Source organism: Myotis myotis, unplaced genomic scaffold, assembly GCF_014108235.1.
Source record: "Myotis myotis isolate mMyoMyo1 unplaced genomic scaffold, mMyoMyo1.p scaffold_m19_p_16, whole genome shotgun sequence".
In the NCBI taxonomy this organism is placed as follows: domain Eukaryota; kingdom Metazoa; phylum Chordata; class Mammalia; order Chiroptera; family Vespertilionidae; genus Myotis; species Myotis myotis.
This window is the reverse complement of record NW_023416320.1, coordinates 2,473,209-2,493,771: the sequence shown is the minus strand read 5'-3', so window position 1 is coordinate 2,493,771 and position 20,563 is coordinate 2,473,209. Positions and strand designations below refer to the sequence as shown.

At 59.9% G+C, this 20,563-nt stretch overlaps 1 protein-coding gene across 2 annotated transcripts in view; it reads right to left on the bottom strand.

The window, feature by feature from the left end:
- Window positions 1-1,231: 1,231 nt before the first annotated feature.
- ZFAT (zinc finger and AT-hook domain containing) overlaps window positions 1,232-20,563 on the bottom strand; it is a 59,135-nt gene continuing 39,803 nt past the window's right edge. Inside the window, exons 9-16 of one of the 2 annotated variants that reach the window (XM_036337606.1) lie at window positions 19,640-19,789; window positions 17,165-17,338; window positions 13,209-13,297; window positions 9,821-9,959; window positions 6,876-6,994; window positions 5,581-5,707; window positions 4,573-4,703; window positions 1,232-1,612 (exon numbers count right to left, since the gene is read on the bottom strand). In XM_036337606.1, the coding sequence (XP_036193499.1) occupies window positions 1,373-1,612; window positions 4,573-4,703; window positions 5,581-5,707; window positions 6,876-6,994; window positions 9,821-9,959; window positions 13,209-13,297; window positions 17,165-17,338; window positions 19,640-19,789 (1,169 nt within the window). In that variant the 3' untranslated portion in view covers window positions 1,232-1,372. The remainder of the gene's footprint in view (window positions 1,613-4,572; window positions 4,704-5,580; window positions 5,708-6,875; window positions 6,995-9,820; window positions 9,960-13,208; window positions 13,298-17,164; window positions 17,339-19,639; window positions 19,790-20,563) is intronic. The other variant, XR_004972384.1, reaches the window with a different exon arrangement.

The window sequence follows — 20,563 nt, the reverse complement described above, 5'->3', positions numbered from 1 at the left end:
CTCCCCTAACTCCAATCCTTGCAAGCGCAAACCCTATCTTGTCTACAAACCCTGATCACAGGCCACCTCCTCCAGGAAGCTCTCCACTCATCCCACTTGGGAAGTGTCCCTCCTTCCCCTGAAGGCCTGACACACTTCCCTTCTTGGCTTAGGGCAAGCTGTCACTTTCCTCCCTGTATTAGAGCAGCCTTCAGGACTCCGCCTTCTTCAACCATACCAACCACCACTGTGTCCGCCTGCCCACCTGCTGACGCACCTGCACGAGGTTGCCTTTCAAGAAAGGGTCCTTAGAGGGAGCGAATCTTGACCTTGGTGAGTGGGATGGTGGGTGATGTCAGGCGACCCAGGGCTGGGCAGGGTGCAATAGGCCTCGCCTAGATGTCAGCAGTGCTGTGCACAGAGCAGGGGCTCCAAAAGGTGTAGGCCTTACCCTCGAGCACCTGGACTGGAACCTGAGTCACACGACAGTGTCGGGAAGGCCTGATCGTGGGCACAAAGTATGCAAAGCGAACGGACAGGTGCTGCCATGTCTGGGCCGGCGGCAAATCGAAAGCTGGCACAGAAGACAGGTAAGGTCACCGACCCCCAACACTGGGCCCCAAAGCAAATCGAAATGCTTCAGAGGAGAAAGCGCATTAGGGCTGCATTCTAAGGGCCCTGGGCTGCAGATGGAGGGGGTCGAGGGGGGTGGGGGATCTTGATTCAGGAGGGGAACACAAATACTCAGGCAGAGACTGATTTTATTCCATCCACCTGCCTCCTTAGGAGGTGAAGAGTAAAAAGTGCATTTTTTTTTAAAAACGAAAGAATGCCAAGACTGTAAGCTGAGGCCCCACCTGGGACGGCGGAGGAAGAGTCACGGATTGTGGTTACTCCCATGATAAGCGCCTGGATCCTGGGGGGGGGGGGGGGGGGGCGGGCTCTGTGATAAGCCTGCCCCTCCTCTTCCCCGCAGGCCCCCGGCTCTGTGGTGCCGCCTCTCACCAGGCTGCACGCAGTCCCAAATGCAGATTCAGCACCTCAGTGGGGTCAGGAGTCGGGGCTGGGACTCGGGAAGATGCTGATGGGGCCTGGGGGGGTCTCTGGAAGGAGGCGATGCGGTGTGAGCCCTGTCTGAAGAACTGATGCAGAAGTCTTTTCAGAAGCAGATCATTCAGGGTAAGGGGGAGGGGGTTGTGCTGGGGGGGAGTCCCCTATTGCTGCGTTTGCCAATCACCTTGCCCACCCAAAGCAGGACAAGGAGCCCCCATGGCGGCCAGCGGATGGAAGGAGCACAGAGAAGAGCAGCAAGGACAGCCCCGGTCAGCAGCCGCTCTCCCGGTCCCCTGGTGCCCTGCAGAGCCTGGCAGCCCGGCCCTGGCGCTGTGCATCCTCAGAGCTCCTGGGCCAGCTGCCCCCCGGCCGGCTCCTCTGCGGGCTGCATGGCCTCCTGCACGTAGACAATGAACTCCGAGGGCTCCCCGCCCTGCGTGTAGACCGTCACCGTCTCGATGCCCTCCACGTCGTCCGAGGACACGACCAGGTGGTGCTGCTCGGCCAGCTCCACGGACGCCTGCTGCAGCGTCTCCTGGATCATGACCGTGTGGTTGGAGCTGGGCTCCTCGTCGGTGACCTGCGGGAGGCAAGAGAGGTCACGTCACGCAGGGCCCGCCCCTGGGTCCGGCCATGACAACAGCACCCACGGCTTACGGAGCACTGGGACGCCCCAGAGCGCGTGCCCACCGCACGCAGGCCTCTCCACGGCTGCACTCGCTCCCGGTACAGGTGCGGCGTGAGTAACGGTCCACTAGCTGCCAGAGGCCACGGTGCCCAGTGGGACACCCGTCTGCTGGGGAAGACACAGCCGCGGAAAGAGCCCTGGGTGCGGGGCTGGGCCGCTCCCTCCCGGGGGCGCAGTGCAGGCTGGGCGGGGTTGGCCAAGGTAGAGAGGGCAGGTGCGAAGGTGGCAGTGACTCCAGGGGAGAGGGGAGAGGTGGGCTTGCTCCCACGAGCTCCTGTTCTTGGCGCCTCCTTCCCAGCCAGCGGGGGGGGCCTCCCATCCCTGCCCACCCTGGGTGACACGCCATGACTCCACGCTATCTCTGGAGACCCCAACTGGCTCGGACTATACCACGCCCTATGGGCAGGAGGGGCTGGCAGCTGGCAGGGGCCACGGTCCCTCAGAGAGGAGTTGGAAAGGCCTGGGGTGGGCTCCACAGAGGGGAGGCCTGGGAGGAACGCCGAGTCGCTGACAGAATTCACCAGGAGCCAGAGAGCTGCTCCGAGTGGAATTATTAATGCATCTCGTCTGATGTGTTTTTCTGGAGTGAATTGAGACCTTTTTCTTATTCCTTCTTTTACTGTTGTTTCAATTTTATTTAAATGGGAAAATGTACTGGGAACTAACACTTTAGAAATATTGATTCATTTCGCTCTGGGGGGGGGGGGAAGCACCTGACAGGGTGGGGGGCGGGGGAGGGAACACACGGCGAATGCTTTTCTCCTCTGAATGGCCTGTCATTTCCACAGGGGGGGTTGTGGGGGGGGGGATACATGGGGACACCGGTGATTTAGGATGGGCCCTGACCCCACAGGTGCCCAACACGCCTCCTGCTGTTCAGTGAACAGATGAGACAGGTGGGCCGGGAGCAAGCATGGGCCCATAGCCCTAGGCCGCTAGCCGCCACTCAATGGCCAAATCCCTGGACAGAGTTCCCTATTCACCTTTCCAGAAGATTCTGCTGCCTGGCACAATGTGCCGCCCGGCTAGCTGCTCCCACGGCCTCTGGGACTCTATCCCCAGCCCTCCCACTGCCCGTCTGCCAGCCCACAAAGCCTGGGCACTCCCGGGTCTCCATCCCCGACTCCCTCCCTGTCCCCACAGAACCCCATGGAACCCCACGTCAACCCGGCCCTTGCAGCTTCCACACAACATCTTGTGGCGTGAGCATTTCTGTCCTGGCTTACAAGTGGGGACACAGAAGCTTCTAGGGTCCAGGGACTCATCAAAGGGCAAATAGCTGGGAAGCAGCAAGAGCTGGACCTGAGCCTTGGTGACCCCACATCCTGAGACCTCGCAGAGGGTGCAGGGTGGCGGCAGCTGAAGGGAGCACAGGCCACAGTGAGAGGGCTGAATCAGTGCTCTGCCCTGTCCCCATCCCTTTACAGCTGCCTGTCTGGCTGTCACCATTCGCTGTTCAAGTCCATCACTCCAGGGCCTAACCCATTAGCACAGGCTGGAAACTGTTCTCCACGGCAGACATCATACGGCTTCACGGTGTCATTATCCCCGGGACGGGCGCTCCGTTCTCCCCAAATGCCGATCTAACACATCCTGCGGATGAATTATGAGCAGCACAGAAAGCGTAACCCAGGGGATTATCCATACACCGGCCGAGGCCTGCACTGCTGCCGCCTCCAGGTCCACGGAGCATGGACCACACCGCTGTGCGGCCAGCGCTCTGCTGGCTCCACTCTCGGGAGGGGCGGCTTCCCTCGGGGCCCCCAGGCCCCAGCTCCAGGATGGCAGCAAAACACTCTCCCTTCCCTAAATTAGCTGTTTCACTTTTCCTTCTTGGCTTCCGTTATAAAATTCAGTGCTAAATGCACAGAGGGCCTTGGGTAGCTCTGATAACACACACCTCTCCCAGGTTTCTGCTCCCACATCACAGATCTGCCCGACAACCTTCATCAAACAGCCCCAGCGACTCCCTCCCCTTTCCCCGTTTCTCCAGGCTCCTGGTCACCACGTGACATCCTTTCTGTCTGATCCATGTGCTGTCTTTTTCTCACTAGAGTCACCGCCTCGAGCACAGGCCCTGGTCTCCTGGACCCCGGGGACCCTGCTGCTGCAGTCGGCACCTACTGAATGCCTCCGACCGAGGGCCTGAAAGTACAGATAACTAGGGAAGAGGCTGTGACCGGCACATCCCTCCTCCAGGAGCCTGAACTGGATTCTAAGTCAGATGCGCTGTCCATCCTGGCTCTGAGGGGCTCCCTGTGTTCTTGGTTTTTAAGTATTTGTGTAACCGAGACTCGGCTTCTGTACAGCGAAGCAGGAGACAGTAGAGAGAGGAGCGCGGACAGACAAAAGGATGGTCTGCTGATCGGACGCTCTGCACTGTGACAGACAGCAGCCCCTGAGGCCGGAAGAGGAGGAAGTGAGCCCACTGGTGTGACCTTCACTCAGAAAAGGAGCACTTCTTCCTACCGGCACAGGCACGCGGTGTGGGTCTGGTTGGGGGGGTGCTGGGATTTAGGAGGCCAGCCCACACGGCCCCTCCTGGCTCTCTGGCTGCCCCCACGCGTGGGCTCACTGTGCCTCAGGCCCCAAGGGGGCATCTCATGACCATGTGCCCAAATGTGTCCGCATCCTGCTCACTGCCACGCTGGGATTCTTCAGAGGAAATGCATGACAAGTTCCGAGAATTTTCAAATCTATTACACCTTTCCCCCAAAACACACTTCCATCCACGGAGCGACTGGAAACACGATTCCATGATAGTCACAGGTAGAAACGGACACGCGTGAGACTAGACCCACGCATGCGGTTCTATTAGGGAAGTGAGTTGGAGGTGAGGCAAGAGCCCTTACCTGTTTCACCACAGTCACTGTCCCTGGAGCCATGGCAACCACGGAGGCCACGGCCGTGGCATCGTGGGCCTCGCTGCCCAGCTCAATGATCTGCTGGAGGATGTTTACCGCTGTGGGGTCCAGCCGGTCACCTTACGGGGAAGAAACAGATGGGACCCCTTAGGCCGCTGGTCCCGAAGGTCCCCGAATGCAAACAGCCAGAGCTCCAGCCCAGAGGCTCTGAACCTAAGTGTGGTGACACAAGACCACCTCTCAAGACGGAGGCCTGGGCAGCGCCAGCCACAGTGTCAAGGCAGAGGTGGGGGCCCCAGGCACACGGGCAGGTGGTCGGCAACAGGCTCCGGGCAAAACACCCGGGGATGTCTCACTGTCCAAGCGACAGGCGTCTAGTCCCAAACCTATTAAGCTTGGGTTCTACTTGAATCATCTCAAAAAACTGGAATCCAGCCCAGCCGGTGGGGCTCAGTGGTTGAGCGTCAACCTATGAACCAGGAGGTCACAGTTCGATTCCCTGTTGGGGCACATGCCCGGGTGCAGGCTTGGTTCCCAGCAGGGGGCGTGCAGGAGGCAGCCGGTCAATGATTCTCTCTCATCCTTGATGTTTCTATCTCCCTCTCCCTCTCCCTCTGAAATCAATTAAAAAATATATTTTAAAAAAATTAAAAGATTAGAATCCATGTTATCGGGTGGCTCCTGAGATACCCGCCTGCCCTCACCATCGGCCTGACCCCAGTGGCTCTCCGGGACACGGAGCCCTGAGCCCGGCCATCTTTCACTAGGAGGGAGATCAGGGCTGCTCTATGCTGACAGCACATCGTGATGCCTCTGCCCACATCCGCATCCTCAGGCGGGTGTCTGCCCCACGGGGGTCAGTCAGGGAGAGGCGGGGGAGGTGGGTACTGTGTAAAGGGCAGGATGGACACATGACCGCGGCAACAACGACGTTAGTGACCTGACCCCCTTCACACGCACCCCCAGGATCCCCCCCACAGGTAACACCCACACTACCGCTCTCGGAGGTGTATCTCAGGTCCTGCAGCGCGGCCACGGCGGCCTGCGTGCCCTGGACGTCCTCTTCTGCCTCCGCGATGTGCAGGTACTGGGCGGCGGGCTCCTCGGGAGGCTCTGTCGCTGGCTGAGCAAACACATGACACCCGAGTGACCTTCTGAATGGCCCCTGCCCCCCGAGTCCCGGGAGGAGGCAAGAGGACAAAGCCAGGGCACTCTGCAACCTCTCGCTGCTCCCCGAGTCCCGGGAGGAGGCAAGAAGACAAAGCCAGAGCACTCCGCAACCTCTCACTGCTCCCCGAGGAGCCGGCTGCTCCAATAACCCCACTTCCCAGGGAGAAAACTTCCCTTTGAGGACACGGAGGCTCTAGCCCCGCTCTGGTGGGCCCCCCTGCTAACGCCCTTGCCCGGGAACAGCCATGCAGATCAGACTGGAGGTGCCGGGGACTCCTGTGCACGCTCCTCTGATGGCTCCTGTCTCTGCCCACGGCGCCAGCACCGCCTCTCAGCGCCCCCACACCAGCGCCTCCTGCCCCGTGGCTGGCAGAGGAAGGGCACCGCGGTGGGGGTGGCGGAGGGCAGGAGAGGGGGTGGCGATCAGGTAATTGTACAAAGCCTGCAGCACCGGTCCTGGCACCGGGTCAGGGTTCAGTACGTCTTAGCTGTTCGTGCCTTTTTATTTTTATACGATGGGCATGATAAACAAAAGTGCACACGGAAAACATCTGTGCAAAGTGAGGACGCATGAGCGAAGAAGGAGCTACTGTGACTGGGTGAGCAGAATTTTCACGCACTAGACGGGAATGAAGACCTCTTCCTGGAAGGGAGGCGGAGGCCCAGGGAAACTCTGAGGGGAGCATCACTGTCAACAATAACGAAGAACAAAAGGGAGGGCTTCGCACAAGACGGACAGGAGCCAGGCGTGCTCTGTGAGCACGGTCAGTGACAGACAGGCTGGGAAGAGCCCGGATCACTCTATTCCAGCCACATTCACTCAGGCGTTTCCAGCCCGGAGGAGGAGGAGGAGGGGAGGAGGAGGGGAGGAGGGGGAGGAGGAGGAGGGGGAAGAGGAGGAGGAGGAGGAGGAGGAGGAGGAGGAGGAGGAGGAGGAGGAGGAGGAGGAGGAGGAAAGGAGGAGAGGAGGAGGAGGAGGAGCTCACAGGCACGGCCTCCCAGGCACGCCCTACGGCCAGGAGACAGGATGTGCGGAGGTGCCCAGTGCCCCCAGCCAGGAACCCGGGCCTGGCTCACATCCGCACTGAGCAAGGCCGGGCCGGCCCCTCTCGGCAGCTCACCTCCCACTTGGGCTCCCCTTCCGTCTCCACCAGCTTCAGGCCGTGCTTGCTCTTCAGGTGCCTGTTGAACTCCCAGCGGGTGCCGTAGACAAAGCTGCACACGGGGCACTTCAGGCCGCCTGCGCGGAGGGAGAGGCAGGCCGTCAGCGGGGAGCCCCTCCTGCCCCCACGTAGGAGGAGGGGGGTGCTCATGTGCGAGCCCAGCTCCCCGGGCACCGAACGGGAGAGCCACGGGCATGCTTTTGGGGGCAGAGGCTTCTAAACGTGATGTTTTCTCCACTCACTGAGTGACACTTGCAGAGCGCACTGGTCTGTCTGCCCCCATAGTCACGGGTCCCACAGCCGCGATTCAACCAGCCACGGGTTGAACATATATTTGTTTTTAAAGATACGTTGTTGTTGATGTGCTAGGCAGTCAGACCTATGAGGGTTGTGTCTGCACAGATTCTTTTTCTCGTCGCTATTCCCCAAACAACACCACGTGTTCATTGCCTGAGACACTGTAAGTGACCGAGGTGACTTTACACCGAGGGCGGGGTCAGCAGAGCGAGGGTGGGGTCGGGAGAGCGAGAGCCACAGACGCCAACTCCTCCACCCGAGCCCACCCCAGGAGAGGCAGCTCCTAGAGACGCGATTTCCTGACGGTCCGAGCTCTCCTCTTTTTAGGCGAAACCTAACGAGCTGCTTTTTCATGGCCAGAGGATAAGGAAGCTTTGTTATCGTCTATTAACCATCTATTAAAATCCTGCTTTCCTATGATCGCTTTTTAAAACTCCCTGAGGAGTGCGACTCGCCACCTTTTCCTCTGCTTGATGAAACCGATGCTGGTTCTATAAAGACAAGAATGAGGCAACGGACAAAAGCAAACCGCCCAAGGCTACGCTGAGGCGCTCAGTGAAATGACAGGTTCCTGCTCTGGCCGGTCAGAGGCTCGGCCCTGGACTGAGGGGTCACAGTTCCACTCCTGATCAAGGGCACGTGCCAGGGCTGCAAGTTCCATCCCTGGCCCTTGGTTGGGCACATGTGGGAGGCAACCAATCAATGTGTCTCTCCCACATCTCTCCCCCCCCCCCCCCCCCCGCCTCCACTCTCTTTAAAAACCAATGGGAAAAATATCCTCAGGTGAGGACTGACAGCAACAAAAAATATTCCTTACAGAAAACTATTGAGGGAGGAAAACATCCTTACATTACGTTTAAATTAAAATTAATATAATAATGTCCCCACATTAATTAAAACTTCCACCTTGGCCACAGCGATGTTAATTAAAGGGCCAGTGGAAGTCTGTAATCTAGACCAAGGGTGTAACTCTGCCAGGAGCTGACATCAGAGCTGAGAAATTAATTCCTCCCTCACTTCACGACATTACAGGCCAGGCACAGTCAGGTGAGGGGGCAACTGGGTGACCCTCTCTGCAGGGCTGATGTGCAGCGCCCACCCTGAGAACGGCACACCCCACACCGCCACCTCCCCATCAGGCCCGATGACCAGGCAGAAGAACAGAATTTCAGGAGCAATTTTCAAAATCGAGCGTGGCATCCTTTGCTCTCTTGGGAGCGTAATATATTCTGGAGGAGTTTCAGGCATTGAAGTCCGCGTGCTCCTTTGTGGTGGTTGATATGATTGGAAATTCAATTTCATTTTCAATAATCTATCTCCCGGGATGGCCTGGATGCCGGGCTGGGGAGTGGAGGCCAGAATGTGCGGCTCACTCAACCCAGAGCCACTGCCTGAACCTCCGGGGAGGGGAGTTTTCTCTCAGGTGAAAACGCTGAGGCTCGAATCCCACAAACAGGAACTGGCATCCTTATCCCTGCAGCGGGAATGCCACCCTCTGTGGCAAGGGCTTCAGAGAGGGGATGCGGTTAAGGATCTGGAGAGGGGTGAGGACGCCAGTGTAACCCCCAGGGCCCCTCCAAGAAGGGAGGAGGAGGGGAGGCCCCAGCACTGGGACATGACGCTGCTGGCCATCGTGGGCTCTGAAGGTGAAGGGAGGGGCTGAGCCAAGGACTGTGGGAGCCCCTAGAAGCTGGCAGAGGCCAGGAAATGGATTCCCACCAGAGCCGCTGCGTACAGACTCGCTGGCAAAGCTGACTTTCCCCAGGAGACCCGTCCTGGGCTTCTGACTTCCGGGGAAGGGCAGCTGCTGGAATACCGCAGGCTGCACCCACTTTCCGCTGAATTCACAAAGCGCAGACATAAGCACCACGGCATTTCTCTGTATGGCAACAGCGTGTGCGCGAAACCCTCCCAAGTGGGAATACGTGACTAATTATTGAAAAAAGCAGCCAAAGAAACTCTAAACTTCTCAATGACGGGAGAGGCTCCATCCATCCATCCTCTGTAGTGTGAATGTTCCGGATGGTTTTTCCTTTTCAGGATAAGCCATCTGAGGACTCGGTAAATATTCTGGGGTAACCTAAAGAAGCCCCCGTATAACATGCTTGCCACAGCAGTCTCTGTCATTGCAATACAAAAAAAGCCTGGAACCCCCACAATGTTGAGCTGCAGGAGCAGGAGCGTGGATACACAAGAGAGGCCGGTGCCCGGGGCTGTGTCACGGAGAGCCTTAGAAATGACAACGAGGAAGACCAGAAGGCAGCGGCACGTCCGTGCCAGTCAGGGTAAAATGGCGAGCGGAAGCCGTGACCTCCGCGTATGCAAAGTGCGTGCTTGGACCCAGAGCAGAAGGCAGTGCGGACGAGCGAGCTGGGGGCAGAGGGGTCTGTGGGTACATGACGGTTTCATTTCCCATTTCCACTGAGGTTGCTCTAACATGGCCAAGAAGGAACACTGTGAATAGTAACGAGGAGGAGGAGGGTGACATGGCGGCGATGAAGCATTGACAGCACGCTCAGGGACCAGGACTAAGTGGCCAGGGGTCGCGGCTCCGCAGAAACGCGCCGGACGGGGACTGCGCGGGCCCCGGGCCAGCACGCGCCTACCTTGCCGGACGAGCGCGTCGGCGGCCAGCTCCCCCGCGCCCACGTTGGCGTACTCCTCGTTGGGGTGCTTCCTGTTGTAGTGCCTCTTCAGGGAGCCCGAGATGTTGCAGGAGTAATGGCAGTGGGCGCAGCGGAAAGGCTGTGGGGACAAGGAGGACGGTTAGGGGAAGGTGAGCCCAGCCCAGATGGAGCCCGAAGGATGGGGAGCTCGACCGCTGAGCCACCCCAGCCGGGCCCAGGCCAGGTTTTTACGGCCTTCACCAAGCACAGGGCCGCCTCTGCTGTAATGCAAGACCAGAGACTAATGAAACTGAGGGGAGTGAATGCTGTGAAACCATGGGGACCACGGGTTCGAAAGTGGCTGCACGGAGGCCATTCCCTCGTCACCACAAACAGCAGAAACCAGATCGCGCTAATTGCTCCTCGCGCCGGCGCTGAGAGGACTCTTCCGCATCCTCCAATCATTGATTTTTTGTCATCACCTGTGCTGGCAAAAATGCAATATTTCCAGAGACGACAGCGCGAGTTATTAGACAGACAGGGTTTTAATTTAACATAAGTCGATCCAATTTCCTTTTTTTTTTTTTCCAGAAGTGCTTTAAAAAATCTCACCCCCAAGGAAGCAGGAGGCGGTATGAGGTTTTCAGCAGCAGCAGCTCAGTGCTGACAATTTAATAAACCGCCCACCCTGCATGCCCCTTTCTCCTCGAACTACACGAGCTGCAGGGAGGAAGGGGAACTGTGACCTCAGACCCCTCGCCTCCTACTCCGCTGGGAACCGAAAAGCAGACCGACGCCAGCCCTCTCCTGCCCACGCTCCCCGCCCGGGGCTCAGTGACACCCTGACCCGGGGACACGCTCCAGCTGCTGAGCTCGACCTCCGTGGGCATTTGGCTCAGGGGTTTCGCTTGAGCTTGATAACTAGACACGCGACTGCGGGCTCGTGTGCTCACAGCAGCGAGGGGAGCGGAGACGGGCCCACGGGCCCCTCTGCGCGGCTGGGAGAGGCCCTTCTGGGGGGAGACCAGCTCCGTCTAACGGAGACCAGGACAGGACCCAGCAACACCACCTGCTCCTGAGCGCGTCCCTTCTCAGTCGTTGGTGAAAATACTTAGTTGAGCACATTCTAATCTCACGACGCAATGCATGGCTCACTGCGGACCGGCTGGTGTCAAACACACACCGAACAGAAAGCATGTCACAGTGTCTTCCGGACGATGGTCTGGCTGGTTTCCCTTTCGAGAGAACGAGCTCGCCTCCCCCACGAGGTTCCGGCCCCAGGAGAGGGGCCAGGCCGGGCCGGGCCCGCGGGCAGAGGGAGGGGCAGAACATTTGTCTAACGGGCCAGGCCTGTTTCGGAGCGAAGTCCCCGGTAAGAAGCAAGGTCGGCAGTACGTCTCCCTGAGCAGTTTCCAAAACGGACAGATTCAGAAAACTGCCGATTTCAGACTGATTCTTTCGTTGTTTTTGTTGCAGACTTGCACAGCCACACACCACATTTCTGACTTGCTTTCCAGAACTCACAACCTCCCGGTGCACTTGGAGCCTCACAGACCACTGACCAAGTGCATGCTGCCCAGCGCTGGGCCCTGGGACGCGTCTCAGCTCGAGGCAGAAAACGGCGGGAAGCAGGACGCGGAGGGAAAGACGGGTCGGGCCAGGCCCTTGTCCGGGGAGCAGGCTCTGAGAGCAGGGCAGGCCCGCAACACTGGGCGGCACCGGGCAGGAGACACTCACTCTGGGAGCAAAGGCGAGGTCATGAAGAGCTCCCTGCGGGAACGGGCCTGGCAGAGGCTCTGTGGCGGGCGACACATCCGTGTGGCCAGGCACGTCTCCCAGGCATGTACCAGACGGGAGGGGGCTGGTCCCACCGTGGAGCACACAGGCACGCCACAGGCACCGCATCTCACTAAGGCCCCCAAAGAGGACGGCGCTGCCCAGGCAGGAACACCTTCCAGGGAGCGGAGAAAGGGAGACACAGGGTGGAGTGTGGACAGAGCTGGCGTCTGCGATGCATGTGCCTGGCCTTTTGCGAGCACTGACTGTGCGCCTCTGTAGAGTGGCAGGAGGCACTGCCGTGTCCCCGCACTGCAGGGAGGTTAGAGGCCGCACAGGTAGCAGGGGGCAGGGCTGCAGGCAAGACAGAGCGACCACAGGGCCAGGATGTATGCAGTCAGAAAAGGAAGGGCTCACGCAAAGCTGCCCGTGGTTCCCTCTCGCAGTGACACAGCCCGAGGGCCCGCATCACCCGCCTCCCGGCCCTGCCCGTGAGCCAGGCTGCGCGGAGACCTCCCAGAGGGCAGGCCGAGCTCCTGGTGACGGGATCCGTGTAGCCTGCTGGCCACAGTAGCAGCCTGCTGCCTCGGAGCGGGCAGGAGGGGGGCACGCGAGCATTTCCTGGGCACCTGCCCTGTGCAGGCGCGTGTTAGGCATGCTCAGCAATCCCACAGGCGGGGGGTGAGTTGGGTGATTGTTTACAGCGGTGATGGGAACTGAGACGGGGGCGGCTGAGGAGTGGGAGAGAGTGCTACCAGGTAGGGTGAGGGCGGAGGGCGGGAACCCACTCAACCCGCGCGGTCAGTCCCGCCATCTGAGCCAGGACCTGGACTAGCGGAACTAGAGGCCCCGCCCAGGATGGGGAGCGGCCAGGGGGGCTCTGGGGTTCTCCTACAGGCCCCTCTCATGCCCAGCGGGCACAGTCCCAGCAAACACCTCAGACGTCACTTCCCGTGCCCACGTCCATACACCACCAGCACCAGCAGCAGCAGCAGCAGCCATGCTAAGGGTCAAGCTGCCAGGCGCCGGGCCCAATTCTTTATGAGGCAAATTCGCTGGAGTGGAGTGGTTGTCAACAAGCGAACCAGAAGCAAGGGCCACGTGAATACTAGCATCTGCATTAAAGGAGCGCCCACTAGAGGGACCGAAGGTCAGGGACAAAAGGACAGGGCGGCCGCCCTCTCCCAGCCCCTGCGTGTGCTGGGCACTGGGGTGGGCACTCCCGGGCACCATCCCCAGCTCTGCAGCAGGCGGGTGGGCATCCTCACACCTGTCGGGTCAGGGGTTCACTAAGTAATCCAGGATCTGAGGGTGCACGTGCTTGTCCCCAACGCCCCATTCCCTCCTCCAAGTACCTCGTGTCTGAGAGCAAAAGGATGCGTCCTCCCCGTGTGCCCCCTCCTCCTGGCGTGCACCCTCCTCCCCGTGTGCCCCCTCCTGCACACGCCTCATGGCCTCCCTGTGCCAAGGACAGAGGATGCCACCCTCCTGAACCGAGTCCAAGGCCCAGCTCCTTCCTCCGTGAGCCCTGGGGCCCCGAGGCCAAGGGCGCCCCTCCCTGCGGAAAGGCTGTGCGTTGCAGCCAGCCCACCCGCGCTCCCGGGCGCCTTACCTTGAAGGAGGCGTGCTGCTCCATGTGCCGCAGCAGCTGGGGCTTCTGGGCCGCCGTGTAGTCACACACCGTGCACTTGAACTGCTTCCCTGGGAAGAAGGGAGGGCAGGTGAGAGGCGCCAGGCTCCCCTCCTGCGTGTGCAGGCAGCGCCAGGCCCGAGCCCCAGGCACCGGAGGACGCCCGTCAGCGGGAGTTCAGGGTCTCAGGGGAGCCGGCAGGGAGGGGTGCAGACAGAAGGCGGCCAGGCCGCCACAGGTCAGGGTGCTGGACGCCTGATAATGCCTCTTTGCAAGTCCTACCAGAATCCCTCTTAACTCCGCATGGGAGGGCGGCTGGACTGGAGGCGGCTCCAAAGGCACTGGCTGAGCTTCAAAGGGCTTTTAATTCATGACTAGAGACTCTTACCATAAAGGCACTGTGTGCAGCATTCACCCCCCCCACCCCCCCGCTACAGGTGAGCAGAACCACGTACAAACTCGAGCGCATACCCCGTCTACGCTCTCTCTGAAGTCAGAGGGGGCGTGGCATAGCCTGGCTTTTTGCGGTGAATTTTTTTTTAATATATTTTATTGATTTTTTACAGACAGGAAGGGAGAGGGTAGAGAGTTAGAAAAATCGATGAGAGAGAAACATCGATCAGCTGCCTCCTGCACACCCCCTACTGGGGATGTGCCCGCAACCAAGGTGCATGCCCTTGACTGGAATCGAACCTGGGACCTTTCAGTCCGCAGGCTGACGCTCTATCCACTGAGCCAAACTGGTTAGGGCTGCGGTGAATTCTTGCCCGCTGTCGGCGTCCGTACAGAGGGCTTCATCGGGCCCTTCACAGACCGATGTCTCTCTGTGCCTGTTGACAGGCACACCTGTTCAAGGGAAGCCTTCCCCCAGATGACCCAGCCCTCAGGAGGCCCGGTGATGAGTCCTTGGGGAAACAGGAACGAACAGGGACAGGGCGCGTTAAGGCGCCGATAACTGGAAAACTAGACTCCCTCGCAGCTGAAGGGCGGGGTGACTGCTGCATTCCTTTCCGCTGCATTAAAAGATGCCGCGAAGATCCACTGAACAGCGAGCTCCTCTCCCGTATTTTAAAACATCGAATCCACAAGCATCGATTTCATGGAACTGGGAGACGAGACGGGGATCACTGCCAGGTTTCCAGGCTGCGGTGTCCCAGCCCCTCCGTTGGCACACTTTACGTTGTTGCTGCTTCTTTCCACTCGTTTAATCAACAAAAATCAATCAAGAAAAGCCTCCTACACTTAAGACACAGTTCTAGGCGCCAGGGATACAAAACAAATATAGTAAAAGTCCAAAACCCCTGCTCACGGAGCTCCCAGTCCAGCGGGAGATGCAGAAAAACACAAGGAAGAGAAAGAGCAGGAGGCGGAGGGGGAACAGCAGGAGCGTGGAGGAGAGCAGGAGTGACTGGTGGAGGGCCCAGCGGCGGAGACAAAAGTGGTGAGAAGGAAAGGGCAGCCCAGGAGGGAAAGGTAAGCCAAGGAGGGACGCTAAGAACCCGGGGGGGGGGGGGGGGGCGCGGGGGGGGATTCTCTAACACAGTCTCTAGGGAAGGTGTCCCGGGAAAGGGACCTCGGGGCAGAGGCCTGAAGGTGGGAACAAGGTCTCCAGTAACACCGGGAAGAAGGTGCAGACTCCCGGGGGAAAGCGACCAGCTCCGCGCCCGGCCAGGGAGAGCATATCGGCGCCTCTGTCCCTGCACCGCCTCCCAGACTCGGAGCAGGAGGCTCAGAGGGGCCGAGAGGTCAAGCTCAGCCCCCTGCCAGCCCCCCCCCCCCCCCCCCGCCTCCAGCAGCGCACCAGAGACAATGAGGTGGTCAGTAAGGCTTACTGTTCCTGCAGATGTGGAACTCATAAGCAGTCACGTGACGTATTGCCTCATTACTCAGGATACGGCTGCTTCGCTATCACTGTATTTTTATTGTTTTGATTGTGGGTTTCCCCCCCACCTCTGCTCACGTGGGAACAGCTCTGGCTCCGGCTTTCCTCCGCCTCAGGCAAGCCCTGGTCCTTAATCTGACAAATCCCAGCTAAGCATTCAGTCTTTCCCACTGACTCCCTGAAGCCCAACCCAGTTCCTGCCCAGGATCCCACGAAAGCTCCCACAGTGGGGAGGGGTCCCCAGAACGTCCTTAAAGGTCGGACCATGGCTACCTCACCTCTAGTTCTGGAATAAAAGATTTTATTACAATCACTTGGATGTTTATCATAAACTCCTACTCTTACATGTGATTATGCTAAGTAACAATATATTTACAAACATAGCTTGTTAGTCTTGTGACAGAGTATTCACAAGGCCCTCACGGAATGTAAAGTAAAACAAAAAATATTCAAGGCCTTTTAGGATCAGTTGCCTGTCTTCCTACAATTCGCCTTCCTTGTTCTACCCAGCCCCTCAGGATGACGTTCCCGGCCACTGTGACCGAGGCCCACCGCCCTCCCGCCCACCAGGACTCACGCCGCCTCCCAGCGCCCCCTCTCCTCCCATCACTGCGCCCGCCCTCTCCATGGCCCACGCTCTCCTCCCATCAATGCGCCCGCCCTGTCCACGGCCCACGCTCTCCTCCCATCACTGCGCCCGCCCTGTCCATGGCGCACGCTCTCCTCCCATCACTGCGCCCGCCCTGTCCACGGCCCACGCTCTCCTCCCATCACTGCGCCCGCCCTGTCCACGGCCCACGCTCTCCTCCCATCACTGCGCCCGCCCTGTCCACGGCCCACACTCTCCTCCCATCACTGCACCCGCCCTGTCCACGGCCCACGCTCTCCTCCCATCACTGCGCCTGCCCTGTCCACAGGCCATGCTCTCCTCCCATCACTGCACCCGCCCTGTCCACGGCCCATGCTCTCCTCCCATCACTGCGCCTGCCCTGTCCACGGCCCACGCTCTCCTCCCATCACTGCGCCTGCCCTGTCCACGGCCCACGCTCTCCTCCCATCACTGCGCCTGCCCTGTCCACGGCCCATGCTCTCCTCCCATCACTGCGCCTGCCCTGTCCACGGCCCACGCTCTCCTCCCATCACTGTGCCCGCCCTGTCCACGGCCCATGCTCGCATGTTCTCCTCCCATCACTGCGCCTGCCCTGTACGCGGCGCACACTCTCCTCCCATCACTGCGCCTGCCCTGTCCACGGCGCATGTTCTCTTCCCATCACTGCGCCTGCCCTGTCCACGGGGCATGCTCTCCTCCCATCACTGCGCCCGCCCTGCCCACAGCGCACGCTCTCCTCCCATCACTGCGCCCGCCCTGTCCACGGCCCACGCTCTCCTCCAATCACTGCGCCCGCCCTGCCCACGGCGCACGCTCTCCTCCCATCACTGCGCCCGCCCTGTCCACGGCGCACGCTCTCCTCCCACTGGCAATCACCTCCCTGAAGGCAGGCACCGCTCCTCATCGACCCTGTGCCCCAGAACCTACCTTCACGGCCGGCATAGTCAGAACTCAGTCCGTGGCTCTTAACGAACGAATGAAATTAGAAATCCACTTCACACTTTACTAAGGTCAAACCTGCCCGACAGAGTCCGTGCTTCAGGCCACGTTGCAGACTGAACGTGAAAGCCCGGGCGGGGCTTGGATGAAAAGCACCCCCAGCGGGAACACCAGGCGGGGTGATCAGGGGCACCCCCAGCGTCGCAGGCTCGGGAAATGGAGGGCTGAGAGGGTTGCAGCTGCAGAGCCAAAGGCCGAGGCCTCCAGGGATGCCCATTCCCTGATCCCTTCCACGCTCTCCCACACTGTCCACACACACGCACACACGTGGCATACACACATGCACACACACACACACACACAAACCCTGACTGACATGGGGCCGCGGCTGCTGCCTCTCAGGACATAAATTCCACAAGACGGGCCCTCACCTGCCCCGGCACCCACAGTTGCTGCTGGACTCGGGGTGCCAGCCTCACGCCACACGGGGGGAAGGCCCGTACTCACCGTCCGCGGTGTGGAGGAGCTTGTGGCTTCTCAGCGTCCCCTTGGACTTGAACTTCTTGCCGCACATGTCACAGAGGTGGGTCTTCTCTGTGCTGTGGCGGTTCATGTGCGCCTTGAGGTTGCTCTTGCTGCGCGTCGCGTACTCACACAGAGAGCACTTGAAGGGCTTCACGCCTGCCGGGGAGACAGTACATCCGTGCCCACACGTGTACGTCTCCGTGTGTGTGTGCCCACCCCACCCTGAAAAAAGCGCAGGGCTTGCCCTAAACACATCGCACACTTTCCACGCCCGCTCTTCCCGACTGCTCCCCTCCTGAGCCTCCAGGCCTCCCCTTGGTACCTCCACCCTCCTCCTCAAGCACATGCCCCGCATCCCGGCCTCTGTGCCCGAGCCCTGCAGCTCTCAGCCCGCTGTGCTGCTCAGGCCACTGCAGGGCGCTGTCCACACACCTCTCCCCACAGCCCTGAGCAGCTCCTCCACCAGATGCTCTTCAAATCCACCTCCAATGCCTTAAACTGAACAAAATTAAACAACCAAGGGCCTTGGTAAAAAACCAATGGGGCCTGGCCGGCGTGGCTCAGGGGTTGAGCATCGACCTGTGAACCTGGAGGTCACGGTTGGATTCCCGGTCAGGGCACATGCCCGGGTTGCAGGCTCCATCCCCTGTGGGGAGTGTGCAGGAGACAGCTGATCAATGATTTTCTCTCATCATTGATGTTTCTCTCTCTCTCCATCCCCCTTTCTCTCTGAAATCAATAAATAATACTAAAAAAAAAAAAAAAAACACCAAGAAAATCCAATGGCAGCGGTTGTCAACCTGTGGGTGGCGACCCCTTTGGGGGTCGAATGACCCTTTCACAGGGGTCGCTTAAGACCATCGGAAAACACGTACATAATGACATATTGTTTTTGTGATTAATCACTATGCTTTAATTATGTTCAATTTGTAACAATGAAATTGGGGGTCACCACAACATGAGGAGCTGTATTAAAGGGTCGCGGCGTTAGGAAGATTGAGAACCACTGCCCAATGGGGTCAAACGCCCAGGGTCAGAAGCGAAAGCATATTTTATTCCTAAAACCAGCAGAGCTCCACAGCTGGTTGAAGGTGGGTGATGACTGGGCCGTGGGCATCTTGGCATCCAGCTGCCCTCCATTCAACAAACATGGACAGGCCCTGCCTCATGTTGTCACTGAGGCGTGGTCTGAAGTTGGGAGACCCAGGCCGCAGTGTCCAGGGGGAATGCAGACAAGCAAACAGGCCACCAGAACCCAGTGTGACACGGTGGGGGGCGGGGGGCGGGGACCTGAGCACAGGGTGCAGCAGACACACTGTAGCGAGCAGCATCCTCACCTTCTCCACACGCCCCGTGACAGAGCCGAGCGCCCGCGATAAAGCGTCCCCGCCAGGCTCTGCTCTCAGCTCCTCCTGCCTCGTCCGGCTCCCACCCCACCACTCCCGTCCTCTCACTGCACTGCTAGTCTCTCCACCAAAACCAGGTCACTTTCACCCCACTGTGGGAAAGACTGTCCTCCACCCCCCCGGGAGCCGCCTTGTCCCCTGCAGTGTTCCCGGTCCCTACCTCACAGCAGGGACCCAGCCTCGTCCCCAGGGAGCCGCGCCCTTCCTCAGGGGCGAGCGCAAAGCTGGCACCTGCTCTCTAACAGCCCCCGACCTCCAAATTCCCAGAGTCCCAGAGACCACTCCCCACACTTCCCTCCACGGGCCAGCACCCCAAACACACAGCCTCCATCCCTCCTTCTAGGGCTTCATCTGCACCCAACTCTTCCACCATCCGATCCTCCCCCTGGTGGGAATAGAGGGCTCCGCGGTCAGACCACCAGCACTGCTCAGCAGCACTGGGTACGGCGCACCCTTGTGGGCACTGGAGGTACTGCTGCGGCTGAGGCGCACCCGTGTGGGCACCGGAGGTACTGCTGCGGCTGAGGCGCACCCTTGTGGGCACCGGAGGTACTGCTGCGGCTGAGGCGCACCCGTGTGGGCACCAGAGGTACTGCTGCGGCTGAGGCGCACCCGTGTGGGCACCGGAGGTACTGCTGCGGCTGAGGCGCACCCTTGTGGGCACCGGAGGTACTGCTGCGGCTGAGGCGCACCCGTGTTGGCACCGGAGGTACTGCTGCGGCTGAGGCGCACCCGTGTGGGCACCGGAGGTACTGCTGCGGCTGAGGCGCACCCGTGTGGGCACCGGAGGTACTGCTGCGGCTGAGGCGCACCCTTGCTGCCTAGAGCAGGGCATCCTGGGATGTCTTTAAGGAGAGCTATGAAGACCTGCACATTGCTCACCCTCGCAACTGCAACTAAATACGTAACTGGGCCCTGGTCGAAGGGATGGATGGGCACACCTCTCGGTGTGTGAAAGGAGTTCTAACGGCAGGAGACCCAAAGACGTGGCTGCCTCCAGGCTCCTCCCAATGGAAGCGTGCAGGCGCCACGCTGCACGGCGGGAACTCACCTTCATGAGCCCAAATGTGCCGCTGCAGGTCGGAGCCGTTCTTCATGAAGTAGAAGTCGCAGTACGGGCACTTCATGGCCCTCTTGCCGATCAGCCCCTTCAGCTGAACCCTCCGGCCCAGCACCTCGGAGATGGTGCTCATGGAGACCTCTGCAAGAAAGGCGGGCGGTCACCGCAGCAGCCGGACCCTCGCGGCGGCACCTGAGCCCACGGGTCAGGCCCACAGCACAGAGGAGGCCGACGGGGGCGTGCCTCAGGGGTCACGAGAGGAGCTTTGCCTAAACCGTTACCCCAGGACCTAATCAGGCCTCAAATCCAAATATGCACTTGCACGGCATCGGATAAAGGCACCATGTGACACTGTCCAGGAACGCGACCGGTTCCCCCAACGAAACCACGTCATGGGGGAACAGGCGGGGGGGGAGCGGGGGTCCTGTGAGACACGACCCTTCAGTGACATGTGCCCGAAGCAGAAGGCATGGGTCTTGTGTCAAACACGCCGACCGTAAAGGACAACCACCTGTGTCACTGGGGGGGCGGGGAGGGGCCTGACAGGCGGTGGGAGAGGGATGCGTGTGACCCGCTTGTTTCAATGCTGGCCCGGCGGTGATGTTGACAGGATCCTCATTAGAGACGCCTCTGAAAGCTCTGTTTGTGGGGAAATGACATGCTGTCTGGGATATACTTTCAAAGAATATTCCAGGGAAAAACAAAGCGTGGGGGGCTGACACAGGACACAAGTGTGACACCTGAGGACTCAGCTGTGGGTACCTGGGAGCCCTCCCTGAGGAGGACCGGGGCCGCGGGGACAGTACCGACGACTAGAGCACAAGGGGTGTGCGCATGTGATGGGGGCACGCAGGGCGGGGGGGGGGGGGGGCGCTGCCCCACACCTGGGCCACCAAGCCTCCCCCAGAGGGGCTT